Source organism: Poecilia formosa, unplaced genomic scaffold, assembly GCF_000485575.1.
Source record: "Poecilia formosa unplaced genomic scaffold, Poecilia_formosa-5.1.2 Scaffold144, whole genome shotgun sequence".
Classification (NCBI taxonomy): domain Eukaryota; kingdom Metazoa; phylum Chordata; class Actinopteri; order Cyprinodontiformes; family Poeciliidae; genus Poecilia; species Poecilia formosa.
Window position 1 is genome coordinate 1,568,785 of NW_006800083.1, and position 18,857 is coordinate 1,587,641.

General features: G+C 37.7%; 2 protein-coding genes and 1 long non-coding RNA gene across 4 annotated transcripts; 2 read left to right on the top strand and 1 right to left on the bottom strand.

The window, feature by feature from the left end:
* Positions 1-133: 133 nt before the first annotated feature.
* Positions 134-3,295, top strand: LOC103145596 (arsenite methyltransferase). The gene is made up of 10 exons (XM_007563084.2): positions 134-267; positions 685-818; positions 1,190-1,340; positions 1,418-1,554; positions 1,637-1,706; positions 1,786-1,867; positions 1,955-2,086; positions 2,145-2,287; positions 2,425-2,547; positions 2,886-3,295. The coding sequence occupies exons 1-10, from the start codon at positions 232-234 to the stop codon at positions 2,961-2,963; spliced, it is 1,086 nt and encodes a 361-aa protein (XP_007563146.1). The 5' UTR covers positions 134-231; the 3' UTR covers positions 2,964-3,295.
* Positions 3,296-8,566: 5,271 nt separating this feature from the next.
* On the top strand, positions 8,567-10,342 carry LOC107837480 (uncharacterized). The gene is made up of 2 exons (XR_001663492.1): positions 8,567-9,220; positions 9,474-10,342. It is a non-coding gene; the product is annotated as an uncharacterized LOC107837480 (long non-coding RNA).
* A 110-nt stretch (positions 10,343-10,452) lies between these two features.
* On the bottom strand, positions 10,453-17,458 carry aifm4 (apoptosis inducing factor mitochondria associated 4). Of its 2 annotated transcripts, none has more exons than XM_007563086.2 (19): positions 16,762-17,458; positions 15,965-16,051; positions 15,731-15,840; positions 15,539-15,648; positions 14,707-14,751; positions 14,540-14,621; positions 14,327-14,439; positions 14,155-14,241; positions 13,978-14,069; positions 13,755-13,885; positions 13,518-13,633; positions 13,332-13,403; positions 12,585-12,648; positions 12,402-12,478; positions 11,718-11,835; positions 11,504-11,602; positions 11,337-11,412; positions 11,144-11,248; positions 10,453-10,660 (listed from the first exon to the last, which is right to left on the bottom strand). In XM_007563086.2, exons 2-19 carry the CDS (start codon positions 16,045-16,047, stop codon positions 10,630-10,632), a joined length of 1,611 nt encoding a protein of 536 aa, XP_007563148.1. In that variant the 5' UTR covers positions 16,048-16,051; positions 16,762-17,458; the 3' UTR covers positions 10,453-10,629. The 2 variants fall into 2 exon arrangements, with proteins under 2 accessions (XP_007563148.1, XP_007563149.1); XM_007563087.2 differs by lacking the exon at positions 16,762-17,458 and adding an exon at positions 16,582-16,685.
* Positions 17,459-18,857: the final 1,399 nt, after the last annotated feature.

Consider the following 18,857-nt stretch of genomic DNA (forward strand, 5'->3'; position numbering starts at 1 on the left):
TTCTTTCATGTTGTTATTATTCTTCTGAAGCACACTGGGGAAGTCAAAGCACAAAAAACATTCGCAGTGCTACACAGTGACAATAAAGTTCTATATGTGTTGGAGCTTTTATTCTGAAAAGTGAAGGCGGAAAAGGACGTGTTCTGACCTCAGTGTGGGTTTTATCATAGACATACTATTGCCCAGTGCTGCTTTTTCTTCTTGGTAGTTTGTGTCTGTTTTTAAACCAGAATGTTGAAAAGTGACGACGTGCGGGAGAATCTGAAGGTACTGTAGTGTTTATTGTGGATCAGACTCCGAGCGGCTTTGTCCTCATTTCATTGAACAGTTTTCCAAATATTTTGCGGACGTTACATAATAGCTGCTTGTTGCCCTTTGATTCTTATTACAGTAGAGGGTTTGTTTTCTTTGAAAGTTTTACTTTGTGAATCTGCAAATTAATATAGCGTATACAGACATGTTTATGGTACATAAAACTATCCTAAATTGAATTTAACTATTTTTACATTTATTTTACTAATGTAATTTGTTTGGTTGTGATAATTTCAAGCAAAATTAAATCGAACACTAAATAAACCCGTTTATCTGTAACTTTAACTCAACTTTAGCTTCATTTGCTTAAAAACTGCAACCAATAGGATGTTTAAAAATAATTTATGTATTAAAAATTATGTACCTATTCAGAAGTACTATGGCTGTCGCCTGGAGTCTTCCTGTGACTTGCAAACTAGTGCTACTTCCTGCAGTTTGGCCTGCAGCAACCTGCCAAGGAGCTTAACAGAGGCCCTAAGTCTGATTCACCCTGAAGTCATCAAAAGGTACTGCTGCTTAAGTCCAAGTAATGATGACAATGCATTTTTATGGGAACATTCTGTATCAGGATAAGCCTCGAGGTTTATTATATAAAACGAGAAATCCCAAAGAATTTGCAAGTGTAATTGCAGCAACAAAGTACTGATTCAGGTGGACCGAATACAAATGCACACCAGACTTTTCAGATTTGTCATTTGTGTGAAAAGTTTGAAAACTACTCTTTTAGTTCCACTTGACCTTTGTGCATTGCCTTTTATTGGTCTCTCACAAAAAATCCCAATAAAATACAATGGTGTTTGTAATGTTGAAGGGAACATGTGGAAAAGATCAAGGGAGTAAGGCACTCTATCCTTCCATCACTAATGCGCTTTTCCAGATTCTTCGGATGCGGCCTTCCGTTTCCAGCGAAGCTCGAGGGCTGCAGAGTTCTGGACCTCGGTAGTGGATCGGGACGAGACTCTTTTGCATTCAGCAAACTTGTTGGGCCGAATGGACAAGTGACGGGCATCGATATGACAGAGCAGCTGGTAAGATGCACTCATCTGAGGCCTTAGCACCTCCTCCCTGTGCTTTTTCTGCAGCTGATTCGGCCATGTTTCTGTAGATCACGGCATCCCGTCAATTTGTCGAGTATCATCAGAAGAAGTTCGGCTATGAGGAGCCCAATGTCTCATTTATCCAGGGATACATGGAAAAGCTCGGCGAAGCAGGGATACAGAGAGACTCGATGGATGTTCTGATGTAGGTTAAGAGTTCAGCTTTGATCCTTTTAGCCAATTAAAGTGATCTGATTGATAACGGAGGATAATCTCTCTTTTTTCAGCTCCAACTGTGTGATCTGTCTCTGTCCTGATAAAACAGCAGTACTACAACAAGCCTACAATGTTCTGAAGGTTAGCTTAAAGAGTTACCGCATTAATGTGTTCAACTTGACTCAGCTTTATATTTCTAACTCTTCCTCCTTTTTAACAGGATGGAGGGGAGCTGTACTTCAGTGACATGTACGCCAGCAGCGTCGTTCCAGACCACATGAAGCAGGATCCAGTCCTGTGGGGTAAAGTTACAAAGCTTCAGAGGAACCAAAGTGAATCATCGCATGCAAAACTCCACTGGTTAGAATCACATTCATCTGCTGTTCCAGGTGAGGGAATGGGTGGCTCTCTGTTCTGGAAAGATCTCATCTCGCTGGCCCACAGCGTGGGCTTCAGCACTCCACGTCTGGTCTCAGCAAGCCATATCGAGGTCCACAACATCCAACTCAAGGAAAAAGCAGGTAGTAACAGGAAACTTTCAGGCAGCACCGACACTCCTCTAAGCTCTTTGTTTTTCAGGTGACATCAAGTATGCTTCAGGAACATACCGGCTCTTTAAGTTGCTGCAGAAACCAGGGAGGTCAGGCGCTGCTGTGACCTACAAGGGAACCATTCCCGACTTTCCAGATCAGCTGGACTTTGATTCCTTGCACTGTTTCAAGGTGAGGAGGCCAAAAAAAAAAAAAAGCTGTCTTATCGATATTTACTCAGACATTTATTAACAGGATGTTAATTAGTCTCACAAAACAAAGTACCAGATTCTGCATTGATAACCACTTTTTTGTTTTTTTATGTGCAGAAAGATGTGGAAGTGGAGGTAGACGCAGAGATGGCAGCGATTATCCAGGTTTCCAGATTCTCCTCGGATTTTACAGTCAGGATGTTGGATGAACAGAAGTCTGATTCTGAGCCAACACCACAGGTAACTCAGAGTATGAGTTTGTTTTGGTTAAATGCTGTAAATCTATTATTCTAGGTCCACAGTGGGTCATGAAAACATGTTTTAGACTTTGTTGTCTAAATCTATAATATTATTTTTACTGTCCATTTTATGACTTAACAGCATTGTGGTGGAGTTTTAGCCCACGACTTAACAAAGATAAACCATCATGGTTGTTGGGCCGTATTTCAAAAATTGTATTCTGTATTCATAAAAGGTGTTTTGTGATTTTAAACATTTAATGTGACAAAAAAAATGCAGAAATATTTTCCTATGGGCTCCATAATAATGTGACCACAGTTATTAATTATTCTTTCCAGTACTGCCACCTCAACCCATTCCTGCTGGCTGACCGACGGGGGTCCTCTATGAGGCAGTGCTCCAAAACGTCCAGATAAAACAAACAGGCCGCTGCAACCTGCTGAGACGAAAATACTACACACGTTTAATTTAACTTTAACAATGTTTAATTCTTGTAATTTAATTTGTGCCAATGAGTACTAATGTCTGTGAAGGAATGAATGAAGGAATTATATTTAGTTGGGTCTGAGTTTGCTAACTGGCTACAAAACGTCACATTAACACATTGCATAGATGGGGAAATCTTAAATAAATAACCTTTATAAATTGTAATAGATTTTGTAACAGTGAGTGATCAAAGTGATACTGTGAAGAGAAAATCAGGTCTGACAGCTATTAAGAAAAAATAAAGGCATAGTAATACTTCAAATGTTACAAGTTGGGTTTTTATTTTTTTTAAACCTGAACATACAGTGAATATTTCCCATTCATTCGCTACGGCCTTGACTCTAATGTTGATATTTGGTTCACATTGTAACACAACAGAAGAAAGCAGAAAAACGTCACAATCTTCATTTTGTTTTCAGTGAACATCCTGACCGTAAGAAGCTGCTTATGTAAATGCCAGCTGGGCAGCCAGTGAAGATTTAAATCATTTATATTTTAAGCTACACAAAAATGACACAAAAATGAGCCACAAACCAGAATGTAAAATCATTCAATAAGACATTTATTAAATCAATGCATTTGGGCAAATGGAGACGCAACTCACCCACAAACACGGACAGCAATGAGTCCCTGCAGGAGGAGGTCGTGTCTGAGTGCGAGAGTGCTGCGGACTTCATACTTTTATCTCTCATCCTCGCACCCCGAGACATCGCAAACCCCTCCAACTATTCCCATACACACAAACTATACCAGTCAAATCCTCTCCTGCATAAAACACGCCACTCTTGGCTGCTAGCCATTTAAGGAGTTGTGCTTTCTCAGATGTTTCACCTTTTACTTCTGCTGCTTAGAACATACTGACCTGCTGCAACCTGTTCTGCCACAATTTGCACTCCTTATCTAACTGTGGTATGCAAATAACGTTATCTTATCATTAGCTGGAACATTTCAAACTATAATGAGAATACAAAATTTAGCAATATGAAGCATATTTGATATGTTACAATATTTGCAAAACTCACTCAAAGTATAAACATACTTGATTATTACATTTTTTTTATTTCTTTACACAATAAGTAAAAAGAAATTCAAATGCACGATCTTGAACAGTTGATGAAACCTATAATATAGTAAATCAATGTTAATACCTGAAATCTGAGTGTAAGCTACAACTAACATTCTTAGTTAGGCTTGACAGATAATTTGGCTCAAATTTATTACCAAAGTTATCGTACTGTTTCCTAGCAATTGCCAAAATGAGGACTTGCTTATGATATTCCGTGCATAAAGTAAGACACAGACAGTGCTTCAGTGCATTAAGACTATGCTTAAATGACAGCGGTCAGAGTTGAAGCAGCCGCTCTTACAAACTGGTGTCGAAGCAGCAGGAGTGTTTTGTCGGGCATCGAGTCTGGCTGTTATGAGCAGACAAGAAGGACTGTGGCAGATAAGCTGTTGAGCTTGCCGAATGAGAAGCATGAGCAAACAAACGCTGCGTTTTTCCTAGAAGTCACCGCAAAGAACGAAGGGCCTCGTCTCAGTCTTACTCCGCCGGGTTTTTTTTTTTTTTTTGTTGTTGTTTTTTTTGACACGCCCACTCAGGAGAGATCCAGGAAGAGCTCACCGCTGTGTTAGCGGGAAGAGCCGTTCCCATTGAGCTGTTTTACAGCAGCAGACAGAGAGCTGATGGTTGTCTGCTGTAGCCGACATAACGCATAACGGACTACCTGACACAGAGGAAACTGCGCTCCATGAAGACCTGACCCCGGAGAAAAGCGACAAAAGAAATCGGCTGTGGCCCATCACCCAAAAGGCAAGGGAGGAGAAAAAGATCGCACATTTCGTCGGAGCGAGAGCCTTAGCTCAAAGCAAAGAAATATTCTAACGGATGTGTTTGTTGTTCGCCCACTTTTAAAGGGAGAATAGCTACGCTTTGTTTCATCCAATTTAAGAGGAGTTAAGTCACTGTTTAGACTTTTTTCCCCCCGATTGTTCCTGTTAAACATTTCTACTTGAAAATTTATTTCAGTTAACGCTCGAGGCTTACTACAGGAAATACAGTTTTTCTTTACGCAAAAAAAACTTTGATGCAGACTTTTGATTGGTTCAGGAATCCCATTCCACTAATGAAGATTACAACTTCTGGAAATCGCAAAGGGGCGAGGATTTATGGATGTCCCATGGAAACAGCCATTCAGCTGGAACTCTAACTCTTGTATTATGTTTCTGGTCAATTTGACCCGATTTCAGTTTTTGTGCTGATCAAAGTGCCTGGTTATCCTATATTAAAAAAAAAGTATTTTTGATGTACTTTATTTTACTTCTGAAGAGCCATTCAGAACCAGGTGTGTGTGAAAGAGGGACTTTCTCGCCACTGTCCTGTTTTCATGCCCTTTCTTTGAGAAATAGACCAAAAAATGAGCTCCATGCGATTCATAGCTGAAGAAGCTTTATCACAGCTTATGTACTGGGGTAGTGATGTAGAGGAAGCGATTTCAGAGACTGAGGATGCTTCAGAGCCAGAGGACAATGTCATTGATGATTGTCAATTTTCCCATGATGACGAGGATTCAGAGGACGAGTCTGCCAGTGTCCCTTCATCAAATGAAAACCAAGAAACGCAAAAATTGCCATCCACAGAGGGGACATTGACATCTAAAGATGGTCAAATAAAATGGTCAACATCACCACACCAAAGCCAAGCTAGATTATCATCTTCTTATGTCCTCAAAATGACCCCTGGTCCTACAAGATTCGCTTTGACAAGAGTTGATGATATTGAATCAGCATTTCAGCTCTTCATATCCCCACCCATAGAGAAGATAATCCTCGATATGACCAACTTGGAGGGGAGGCATGTCTTTCAAGAAAAATGGAAGCCACTGGATCCATCTGACTTGCATGCTTACATTGGAATCCTGGTATTAGCTGGAGTATACAGGTCAAAGGGCGAAGCAACTGCAAGTTTATGGAATGAAGAGTACGGAAGACCAATCTTCCGAGCAACAATGTCTTTGGAGACATTTCACAGGATCTCTCGTGTGATCCGATTTGACAACCGTGACACCAGAGCTGGTCGATGTGAGAAGGATAAACTTGCAGCGATCAGAGATGTCTGGGATAAATGGGTCAAAATTCTGCCATTGTTGTACAATCCTGGCCCACATGTTACTGTTGGTGAGAGCCTCATTCCATTCAGAGGATGCTGTCCTTTTCGACAGCATGTGTCAAACAAGCCTGCAAAATATGGCATCAAAATATGGGCAGCCTGCGATGCAAAATCCAGTTATGCGTGGAACATGCAAGTATACACTGGGAAGCCACTTCAAGGACCACCTGAGAAGAATCAGGGAATGCGTGTGGTATTGGAGATGACTGAAGGGCTGCAGGGTCACAACATTACATGTGACAACTTCTTTACATCCTATCGGCTTGGAGTTGAACTTCAGAAGAGGAAGCTGACTATGTTGGGGACAGTCAGAAAAAATAAACCGGAACTTCCCAGTGAGATTCTGAAGATGCAAGGAAGACCTCTGCATTCCTCAAAATTTACTTTCACAGAGAATACAACTCTTGTTTCTTACTGCCCAAAGAGAAACAAGAACATTCTTGTGATGAGCACAATGCACAAAGATGCATCGCTAAGCACCAGAGAGGACATGATGCCGCAAATGATCCTGGATTACAACTCCACCAAAGGAGGAGTTGACAATCTTGACAAAGTCACAGCAACATACAGCTGCCAGCGCAAGTCTACCCGTTGGCCGTTGGTGGTTTTCTACAACATTGTGGACGTGTCTGCTTACAATGCCTATGTGCTGTGGATTGAGATCAACCAGCATTGGAATGCCAGCAAGTTGTACCGACGTCGAATTTTCCTGGAAGAACTAGGCAAAGCACTTGTCACTCCCAAGATCCAGAACCAGGCCAGGCCAGCTCGATCTCCAGCTGCTGCAGCTGTCATTGCAAATGTCCAAGTCAGGGCATCTGATCAACCCACGATGGATCCTCTGGATAAATGTGCAAAAAAACGCAAAAGATGCCAAATCTGTCCCTCCCGAGATGACATTAAGACAAGTACCTCTTGTGTGAGATGCAAGAAGTTCATCTGCAGAAAGCACACAGTCACATTCTGTCCATCATGTGGGGAATACTGAAGATGTCAAACATTGAAAACCCCCCAAAAACGAGGCAAGTTAAACAGTTAACGAAAAAGTGTTAGTGAAAAAGGAATAATTAAAATCAGAAGTTGCTTAGTATAGTTTTGAATATTTATTCTTCTTATGTCTTCTAAGTGATTGCATAATCTAAGATAAAGTTATTATTGGGTTAAATTAATTTTTGTCTGTTTTGTGTTGATTACACGATGCGGGTCAAAATTACCCGCAACATAATAAATGTATTTTTTCTCAACATAATACAAGCGTTAAGCACAAATTTAATGAAATGGTTATTCTTACTCAATCGGACTCAAATGGTCATTATATGTAGATAGTTTTCTATTACCGTCACCAATTTTTTTCTGTTGGTAAACACTTATGGCTATTCAAGCATGAGACAAAACAAACAGTTATTTCAAACACTGAATAATTTGATTGATAGTATTGATAAGTTAAAATAATACTGGACGGAGATTTTAATTATACTATTGACAACAAAATTGATAGATGGCCGGAAAAAATTACAGGGAACTCTTTTTTTTAATCTGATTTCATAAATGAAAGAGGCCTTGTTGATATCTGGGGAATTAACAATCCAGGTAGAAGAGACTTTACATGGACAAACAGAGCTGGTTCATTACGTTCTAGAATAGATTTTTTGGTTAATTTCAGAATCCCTTACTCAACTGAACTGTAAACCAGAAATTATGCTGATCCCTTTAACAGACCTCAAAGCAATTGTATTAACTTTAAATTTATCACCAAACAAACTGTTAAAATTTTAATTTTCTGTGTCTAATGTTGAGAAAATAAATTTAAAATAAGTTAGTTTTAAAACTTAACATGTCTTGATTCAAATGGCCTAATTGTGGTTTTGAATTTAGTAATGTATTCTGACTTTTTGACCTTTATGTTACCTGTAGTTACAGCAGATGGTTTGCTAGGATCGTTTGAACTGCCTTTTGTCTGTGGGAAAACAATACAGTGGAAGTTCTAGCTTTTCACACTCATCTGTGAAAGGCCGTAAACACGGCAGGGGTTTCTAGCTTCAGATAGAGGGTCAGAGATAGCTCCTGGTTGGAGGAGCAAATGTACGCCTTATTTGAATAAATTAAATACAAGAGGATAAAACTTTCTACACAGAAGTAACACATTAGATTTTGATCTTGCAACTCTCCAAAGATGTCTTTGCACGTCTTGCTTTTCCTTCTTTCCTTCTTTTCCAAGTCTGTCAGGTAAATGAATGTATGTCTCCGTTGTTCTGCAGTTTCTGGTGTGAGTTTATGCATTGTCTTATATTGGATTAAACTCTGTAATTCTGTGACGTCAACACGCATTGTTGTTTTCCTTGTGCCCACACGCGGCCCGCCGAGAGGACCTGGGATCCAGAGGAAGAGAGAGCCAAACTTTTTTCCAAAGTTAACTATTTTAGATAGAATACTCTTCCTTAACACTAACTAATGTCATATTTTATATGCTAAAATATTAACTATGGTTGGGTTTAAATCTCTTTCGTGCTCATTCTTTAGTGTAAGACAGTTCAGGACGCCCCCTTGTGGATTTAAATAATCCCTTCACTCCTTTCAGAGCCTGAGATTTATTGCTGGTGTGTTTTTCAGAGAAGAAAACATTTAAACCCCATTACATTAGAGCAGTAAACTGTCATGTAACAGAAGCATGTTTTCTAATTGCTGGTTCAATACAAACATAAGTTTCAGACAAAATGGGAAGATTTCTGAATTAAAAGCTCCCGTTCCATCAATTTTCCGCAAGTAAATCTGTAAACGTAAACGTCTATATATCGGTGATAAGAAATCTGCTGAGTAATCAGTATGTGACGTAGCATCGATGTGCGCATGCGCATTACCACAAGGTGGAACGGATGAATGGGGTAGCTCAGATAATTAGAGCACTGGGTCTTTAAGTTGCCCCAGCAACCAGGGAGGTTAGGTGCTGCTGTGATCTACAGCTGAACTATTCCCGACTTTCCAGATCAGCTGGACTTTGATTCCTCGCACTATTTCAAGGTGAGGTTGTCTAAATGTATAATATTATTTTTACTATCCATTTTATGACTTAACAGCATTGTGGTGGAATTTTAGCCCACGACTTAACAAAGATAAACCATCATCATTAAGCCATCATCATATATCAAAAATTGTATTTTGTATTCATATAAGGTGTTTTATGATTTTAAACATTTAATGTGACAAAAAAACAAAAATATTATCCTATGGGCTGCATAATAATGTGACCACAGTTATTAATTATTCTGGTCAGGACCGTCACCTCAACTCAGTCCTGCTGGCTGACCGATGGGGGTCCTCAATGAGGCAGTGCTCCAAAACGTCCAGATAAAACAGGCAGCTGCAACCTGCTGAGAAAAAATAGTACACACGTTTAATTTAACTTTAAAAAATGTTTAATTCATGTAATTTAATTTGTGCCTGTAATGTCTGTGAAGGAATGAATGAAGGAATTATATTTAGTTAAGTTTGAGTTTGCTAACTGGCTACAAAACGTTACATTAGTACATTGCATAGATTAGGAAATCTTTGGTTTTTATTGTAACAACTTTAATGCAGAACTGGAGTATAGCTACGGGTTGAGATTTTACACAGTATCTATCCATCTATCTATCTATCTATCTGAGAAATGACTAGAGGAGAAAAAACAGATTTGGTATCAGGTACTTTTTTATTAGAAGCAGAAAAATGTCACAATCTTCATTTTGTTTTCTGTAAACGTCCTGATCTTAAGGAGCTGCTTATGTAAATGCCAGATGGGCAGTCAGTAAACATTTTAATAATTTACATTTTAGGCTGCATATGACAAACACAATCACCATAGAGAGAGAGTGAGAGAAATGCATATTGATTTTTGATTTTTAAAAGTAGAAAATAACCAGCACCAAAAACTTAACTACCCTATTACCCTCATTTTGCCAAAGTGCACCACGGAACGCCACAGAAAGTCATTTCTACCTGTTGCCATCAGGCTTTTCAATGCACAAGTCTGTGCTATTTGATTCAAATTCTTTCTGCGCTCATTTATAGGTTATCGATTAATATATTGCATGTGATTGCTTGTTATTTATTTGTTTATAATAAATATCATTTTGAAATTATCAGTCATATATATATATATATTATATATATATATATATATATATATATATATATATATATATAAATTCTATTCTATTCTGATTACAGGTAAATTAAATCCTTCAGTCTGCATGATCAACAAACATTAAACATTAAAGGTTTAGCTGCTGCTATGGTAACAGCACGGCTTAATAAGAAAAAAAAACAATTTGATTAGTTTACCGCCACGCCTGTGACTGTAAATGGACAGATCAATCTAGGCACTGCAGAGAAAGACAGAAGAAAAAGAGATGGAGACAACATCATCGATTGCTCCTGATGACAACCAGTTATATCCCCAGCCAACTCAGGTCTTCAGATCTGCAAACATCAGCAAGATGGTTATTACACAGAACATTAATGTCAATAACCTGAATATCAATTTCATTTCCATGCAGGCTTTAAGCTATTTAAACATGTCAAAAATAGTCTGTCGTTACCATTAAGATTTAACAACATCCCAAATAAATGTAACCTGTCTTCTTGTCTTTTAAAGTTAAATATTTCCGTTGTTTTCTCAAACAAATCATCTAGTCAAAAATACCTGCTTTGATGCTTTGGTTGTCATTACTTTACACATGACTAGTCAAGAGTCCCTGCTAACTGTGCCATTACTGACTTAGTCAGAAACTATTATATCTGAATAGCTACTTAAAAAAAAGTTGGAGTTGTTCCTAATTTTTCCCATCTAAAATTCTACCTCTGCAATAAGATATTTTATTTCAAAGCTTTCAACTTTGAAATAAGTTGAAAGCTACTGCGTAGCGTGCATTTTAGTTTGTACAGATGCAAACTGTGACTCACTGAGCCTGAGTCTTTGTTATGGCTTTGCCTTGATCCAGCAGGTCTGCAACACGAGACACGGCGGGCTCAAACGCCATGCTGGCCGCAGCAACCACCACCTCGTCCCTGTCAGATACACAAACAGGAGAAACGTCACCAGGACCAGAACAGATTTATCCCCAACTGCACAAAGAGTCGCTCCACAACTGCTCACTTTATGTATAAGGCCACAAATTTCCGTTCTTCCAGTTTGCCTTTAATTATGATTTCTGTGTAGCCCTCACCATAACCTGAAAAGAACAAATAAAAGTGAAATGGAGATTAAATTCAGCTTATTGTGAACTAAAAAAGGTTTTTGAGACTTTGTATTAATTACTCTACCTGCGTATCTGATGCTCTTTCCAGCCAATGCAGACCAGAAAAAAGGAACCGACTCAATTGTTGTTGGTTTATTCAGCATGTTCAGAGCTGCAACTCTTCCTGGTGGTAGAAACAAAATTAAGAGTTCAAGACAAAGTAAAAACATGTGCAATAAAAACATAGCTTAAAAAGATGAAGGAAAGGAAAAGATCTTATAAATAGAAAAGTGTCTAACCGTGAGCATGGGACATCTGCCAGTGACCGATATTGACCCTCTGGTCCCCACGAATGGTCAGAGGGAAGGAGACAACGTCTCCAGCACTGAAGATATCTGGTACATTGGTCCTCATGAACTAAGAGAATAGATGGAGCAGATAATGAGTCCAATGTGTCGCCTTCACCAGAGACAAATAACCTCTGAAAATCAAAAATAAAAACTGAACTCCTTTCATGTAAACAAATTATTAATGGATGCTGTCAACTAAGACCTTCCGCACCATAATTTGATCTGTTCCATACATAATCAACATTTAGCTCTCTGGCAATGCACCACAAAACAGAAAGTAATTTTTAAACATATTTTTCTAATTTTTCCTACTTTTATAATGCTCTTGTCCATGTAAGTGATGCCTTGGTTAGCTTGTCTGTTTGCCTTAACCATTGCATCACAAAGACAAATCTGGCTCAACAACTTTAGGTGCCAGCTGGAAAATAATGTTTATGTGAAACCGAATAACACAAGGGTTCTTCTATAAGTAGGCTGTGACGATTTCTTTTTTTGGGACTAGATTTAGGAAAGTTTCTGTTTTTCAGTGTATATATATTTTTGTAAAAAACATTCTTGATTTAAAAAAAATATATATTTTTCCATCACAAAGATCTCAGTTTGCCCGATGCTCTCCTGTATTTTGAATGTTACCTTGTCAACAATAACTGCCTTTCTTGAATCCACTGCCACATTACTTCCTGTCAGAAAGTCTGAATTGGGAATTGCACCTGGAACATAAAATGAAAGAGGTTAATAATTAAAGTCATTGCTCTTCCCTTTTTAAATAAATACATTTATTATCACAAGGTTATGCAATAAAACAAAAATAATTACCAATTCCTGCAACTACCACATCAGCTTCCAAGACTGAACCATCACCCAGCACCACCTCCTTCACCTAAAAAAAGGGCAATGGACAACAAAACATGCAATACATTTCAGAGGTTATGCAAGAATTTAGCAGGGTTCTTTCTGTTTACATTACAATGTCTACTGAAGAAATGAACAACATAGGGGTGATAAGGTACATAAAAATGATGGTTCTGTACATATCTTGGTTTTAAAGTCAAACTTCTGTACGTTTTTGCTGCATAATCATAGAAATAGAAAAAAAGATATGTGTTTGTGTGTGTTTTTCAGCAGTGATCAAACAAAGCTAAAATACTCTGACAATTAGATTTTAATCAGAATTTCACAAAGTAGTCAGTGGAGCTTTAGTTACCAGTTTTACCTGAATGCGTCATAAAAAGAGTAATTAATGGGAAAGTCAGGGAACAAACTCCTGGTCTGTCATTAGAAAGACTGATGTTACATTTGGGTTGGTTGAATCGTAACAGGTAGTTGGACTTGGACTTTAGTCTAATTTACTCTGCACTAGTGATGATTAAATTCTGTTTGTCATAGTTCATGGTGTAACTTTCTTATCACTGTTGAAAAGTCCTGAATGAATGCCCCCAAATTAAAAGAATTTATTTCAAATATTTTTACAAATCTTTGACATGGGAACCAATAAGTGTAAAAAAAAAAAAAAAAAAAAACTCTACAGGTGTGTTTAGAGCTAAACAATAAAAACTGAGTTACCTTTCCATTCTCTCCTCTGATCTCTGTCACTTTGTTGTTCATGACGAACTTCACTTTTTTTTCCTCCAACATCTTACAGTAAGAAAACAACAAAAATAAGCAAAGCTGATGAGATGAATACAAATGTAAAAAAAAAGAAAAAAGAAAGCATTTAGCAGTTAAAATGAGTTTTCAGCTCCTATTCACCTTCATGGTCATCTTGCCAATCTCCGGCCCCAGAGACTTCTGAAAAGGATACTTGGTGGGACCCACCAGAACCACACTGGCAGCTTTGTCCGACAGGTATGAAGCTGCCTCCATGCCTGTTTTACAAATGAAAAACAATCCGGTCGTCTGCATATTTACTGTGTAGAACATTGCTTACATATAAGAAAAGTTATCATCATAACTGAATAAACTAGTGGTTAAAGTCTCAATAATAACCTATGAAGGACGCTCCGATTACAACAACTCTCTTGCCGAGAGATGATGCGTGAATCTCTTTGGCGTCTGCATAAGTCTGCAGCAGATGTACCCCCTTCAAGTCTGATCCAGGACACTGGAGAGGGCACGCTCTGCAGACATTAAAAATATTCTAATTCATGTTTATTTTATTTTTATTTTTTTTAGAGCACCAAGAATTTGCTTTCAGGATGCCGAGACTCACCTGCAGCCGGTTGAGATGAGGAGCTGATCGTAACGCTGCGAGGTGCCGTCGCTCATCTTCACGACTTTATCAGCCGAGTTCACAGAGACCACCTGCAACACGGAGCGAGTAGAAACGGCTCAATCCAACATGGCAGCAAGTCACATGCATTTGTAGCTGGTTGGTTCTGGCTCTCACCTCTTTCCCTGTCCACATTTCTATCCCGTGTTGTTCATAGAAGTCATGCTGCCGCAGGAGGATGCTGCTGCTCTCCACATCCATAGCCTTGAAGACAACGAAAACAAAGAGAAAATGCATTTTTTTTCTTAAAGTGACAGTGACAGTGGAGCTTTTGGATGAAGTTTCTCACTTTGCTTAGCTTGGGTTTGTCAAACGGAGGGAGGCTATCTTTGGTAACAATGATGATGCGACCCTGGTAGCAGTTCTGACGAAGAGTCTCGGCACAGACCAGTGAGGCAGGGCCTGAAATATATCAGATTTGTGCTCGAGATTTGACATGTTCCAAACTTTTACGACTGTTTGCATATTGGTTGCTAATTTAGGAACAGCTGACCAAACTTACCTCCTCCCACAAGCAGAATGGTGTGTTTGACGTCGGGCTTAACAGTGCACATCTCCTTCATCCTCTTAGTCAACTTCAAAGACTGAGGGCAACAAATTATAAATGATTCAACACTAAATAAAAGGACACTGTATACATTTGAGATCCTCGTCACTTATGTGGCTTACCTTTTTGTCAACAGAAACATAAACATTGCCATCTTGCACCTTCACCTGTCAAATTAACATAAACAAATAATTTGAATGAAAGAGCCAATTCATGTTTTAAAATACCATGTTCACCACAGCACACTATCGATTGAGGAACTACTTTTAGAGAGATGGGAAGCAGCATGAACTATCGGTACATTTCTATGTAGACGGACACTTAAAATTTCCTACTTCTGAGTGAAACATCTTAGAACATGTTTTACTTTAATATTATCTGTACTTTTAATTCGAAAATGCCATGAACATTTTTTTTTATTATTTTTCTCTCACACTCAGTTGTTTGGAATGGTCAAACTCATTTTAATATCAGTCACAGATAAAATCGAGAATTATGAAAACAGCTTTCAAATGACGGTTTTATTTTTCAAGAGAAAAACTACGTCCAAACCAAGCTGCCGTTATGTGTAAGTGAAATGTCTGTTAGATCTTTTTCTTTTTTTTTTTTTGCTTATTCAATTTCACTAGCCCCGCCCTGGTCTGATTACTGTTTATAGATTAAACAAAACGCTTAGATAGAACCTGTCTGACAATATAGCAGGCTAAATAATCTAAAAAAAATAAAATAAAATAAAAAAACATGTCCTGATGTAAAGAAATTCAAGAACAGGTGAGAAACAACTTAACTGAAATTCATCTTCCTGAAAATGATAAAGATATTATTGAGGCTTTTGAGACTCCACCAAGTCACAGAAAAAAACAAAAAATAAAAAAAAAAACGGACTCTTATTTAACACACACTTTTTGAAGGGGATTCATTTTGCAGTTAAATGTTGTTTTATTATTGTTCTACCTTGTATGTTGGCAGACAGTCCAGGCCTGGATAGTCCTCGATGTCTCCTGTTTTCACATTGAAGCAGGCTCCATGAATAGGACACCTCACTCTGTCTCCAACCAGTGTTCCTGGGAGGTTAATAATCACAATTTGGTCACATTTTGTGCAGATTGAAAATGCTAACAATAATCTAGACATAAACTGATTTACCCATAATAAGCGGGGCATTGTAGTGGGTACACCTGCCTCCAACTGCGCTGTACTGACCCTTGGTACGGACCAACAGCACCTTCTGGTCCTCCACAGTTACCGCCTTCATCCTGCAAAAACACAAAAAATGCAACAAAAAAAAGGACAGTTGAGACAATTTTTTTGTCATTGAAATACATAAAAAGGTCTAAAATCTGATCTTTATCCTTCAGTGACTGGCAAGTTGTTACTCACTGTCCATCATGCAGATCAGACTCCTGACAAACCAGTATGGTCAGCTCCTCCTGCTTTTCACTTTGCTCCTCTCCTTGGTTCATTCTCCTACATGTCGACATCCAAACACAGCCATTGTTACAGCAGTTGCACACTATTATTAATGGCTCTTATACACCCTCAGGCTGGATGGAACATGCTTGGTCATGCAAATTATTAAGCAAACACTCCCATTGTTGCAGCAGTGATACAGATGATTTATGGAGGACCTTTATACACACTTGTAGGGAACATGCAGCGAACAAAAAAACGTTTGTTTCAATTAGTTCATGCTTACAACTGTACAGCAGTGTCTAATTTATGTTCTTCAAAATAAATAAAATATGCTACTGCTGATGATAGATTTATTCCATGTTTTACCTGTTATTATATCTGCTGTACATTTACATGGTTCAACCCATTTCATTTGAAGAATCTCAAACTTATTTTAACATAGTGACGTCACTATGTTATTTGAGCACTATCATACACGACAATTCAGCATTTTAATTATGGATAAGTAACAAAAAGAAAATCAAACGCACACTTTTGAGCAGTTGATAAAATCTATAATACTAACTGTAAAACAATGTTAATACCTGAAATCTGAGTGTAAGCTGCAACAAATATTCTTCACTAGGCTTGACAATTTGGCTCAAAATTATTACTAAAGTTATCATACCAAAACTGAGAACTTGCTTGTGATATTCCGAACATAAATTAGGACAAACACAGTGCTACAGCTGTCGCAGACTTTTCTGTATTAGTACTATGCTTACCTGAGTAGTTTCGCCAGACAGCGGTCAGAATTGAAGTAGCCGCTCCTACAAACTGGTTTCCTGCCCGCCTATGTAACCTTTTTTGAGAAACCAGCCCGCATGACGCTCAGCAGAAACAACCAGTGAGTTCCTCCCGCAACAGCACGGTCTCCGCACCATTCAAGCGTCGGCGAAAATGGCGTCGGAGGAGACAATGTTTGAACAGCGTCTCTTGGAGACGTTTGCCTGGCAACGGGTTAGTCGTTCCGACGTCAACTTTAAAACGTCAGAATTAATAACACGCATATTTCAATGAAAATCTGACTGGTTGGAGATGAATACTTGGAGAACTCAAACTTGAAATTGTTTATGAAATGTTTCACAATCAAACTAACTTTCACCCAATCAAAGAGGACTTTATTCCTTTTTTTGGTTTAACATCAGAAGGGGTCTATTTGAAAAAGTTACTACACAAACGTTTATTTTACAGTAGATGACATTTCTGTTGTCTTATTATCAATAATCATTTAAACTTGGATGTCAATCTCTTAGTAACACCTCCCTCATCGATATAAACGCTCTTTTCCTATGATCGTACGACGGCTTTGATATGGAGCAGACAGACGCAGGAGGGAATGACGCTACATTGTATTGTCTAACACGCATGCGCTAACACTGTGCGACCACATTTCTGACAATATTAAGACAATATGAAGCACCTACATATTTTAAATCAGTCGCAACTATGGATGATTTCTTAATAATAGCAATAATAATAATAATAATAATAATAATTATAATAATAATAATAATAATAATAATAATAATAATAATAATAATAATAATAATAATAATAATAATAATAAATACAATACAAGCAGAGTGCAAGACACGAACGCAAGGAAATTATGGCTACTTCAAAAAAATGACATACAAAAGTCTAATATAAATATATAATCAAGTATAATAACAACCTGTTGCAATGCTTCGCTTTTCTTGGCCAAAAGATGTCGCAATTTCTCCAAAAACTACAGCTATCATTCATGTCCGCTGGAAGGCGCTTTATTGAATGAAAAGGGCACCGAAGGAAGACGCAGTGAAACATCTCCGAGGGTCAGCCTTCAGTCAATCAGTCCAGGTATATAAAGACCTGTAGCCAAAAAACACAGCAGTGTTTGTCCTGGGTGGTTTAGAGTCACACATAACTTCACATAACTCCACTGAGCCTGAACACACGAGGTTGGTTGCGTTTAAGAGCTGTATGTAAATTACGCCTTCTGGTAGAAAGTCTTTCCTAACGTTTTCTGGTTCTTCGTGATATGATAAACCAACTCTTTATTCAAAATAATCAAACACTGACCCTATTATTATTATTATTATTATTATTATTATTATTATTATTATTATTATTATTATTATTATTATTACTTTATTTCTGTTTTTGGCCACCATTATCCTTTTAGAGTTTCATCATTTTTAATTGTTTAATTGTTTAGTTATTGATGGATCATGTCTGATTTTGGTATATTACTTTATTATATTTATTGTAACAACTTCATCATTGTACCCTTTCATTTGCTTCCCTTTTAATTTGATTTTGTTGGTTATGTTGATGGTTTCTAAATAGCCTCAGACCTGATGATCTTGATCATTTGAAATTACAGACAGCTCATAAATAAAAATATGTTGTGTCTGTGAATTAATGAAAAAAATATTGTTGGTATGCTTAAAACCATTAGTTGTGTTACACGATTTACTTTGCTAATTATATAATATTCTAAAGACTTCACTAGACAAAGACTTCAAATGGTTACTAAATGGGTATTGTAACCATAATCCACAAAAATAAACAGGAAATGTTGTGTTTTGGAAAAATGTAACAGACCAAAATAAATCCCATCAACTTCTAATCACTTTGCTATTTAATTATTTTAATGAACAGTATTAGAAGTAGAAAGATATTAGGTAACAGGCATGTCTTTCATGTAGGTTACATGTTATGTATAAAGCCATTTTAGCTGATAAAGATGATATTAGATAAGAGGCAATGTTGACACATTTTCTCACAGTTCAAGGACAAATGTCATGTAACCAAAGCATGACACATATTTGAAATA

Coding starts and splice junctions, on each gene's coding strand:
- aifm4 (XM_007563086.2), bottom strand. CDS start 16,047: ATGAACCAAGGAGAGGAGCAAAGTGAAAAGCAGGAGGAGCTGACCATA. Junction 14,622..14,706: donor ATGTTTCTGTTGACAAAAAG/GTAAGCCACATA, acceptor TGTTGCCCTCAG/TCTTTGAAGTTGACTAAGAG. Junction 10,661..11,143: donor ATAACAAAGACTCAGGCTCA/GTGAGTCACAGT, acceptor TGATGTTTGCAG/ATCTGAAGACCTGAGTTGGC.
- LOC103145596 (XM_007563084.2), top strand. CDS start 232: ATGTTGAAAAGTGACGACGTGCGGGAGAATCTGAAG. Junction 268..684: donor ACGTGCGGGAGAATCTGAAG/GTACTGTAGTGT, acceptor GTACCTATTCAG/AAGTACTATGGCTGTCGCCT. Junction 2,548..2,885: donor ATTCTGAGCCAACACCACAG/GTAACTCAGAGT, acceptor TATTCTTTCCAG/TACTGCCACCTCAACCCATT.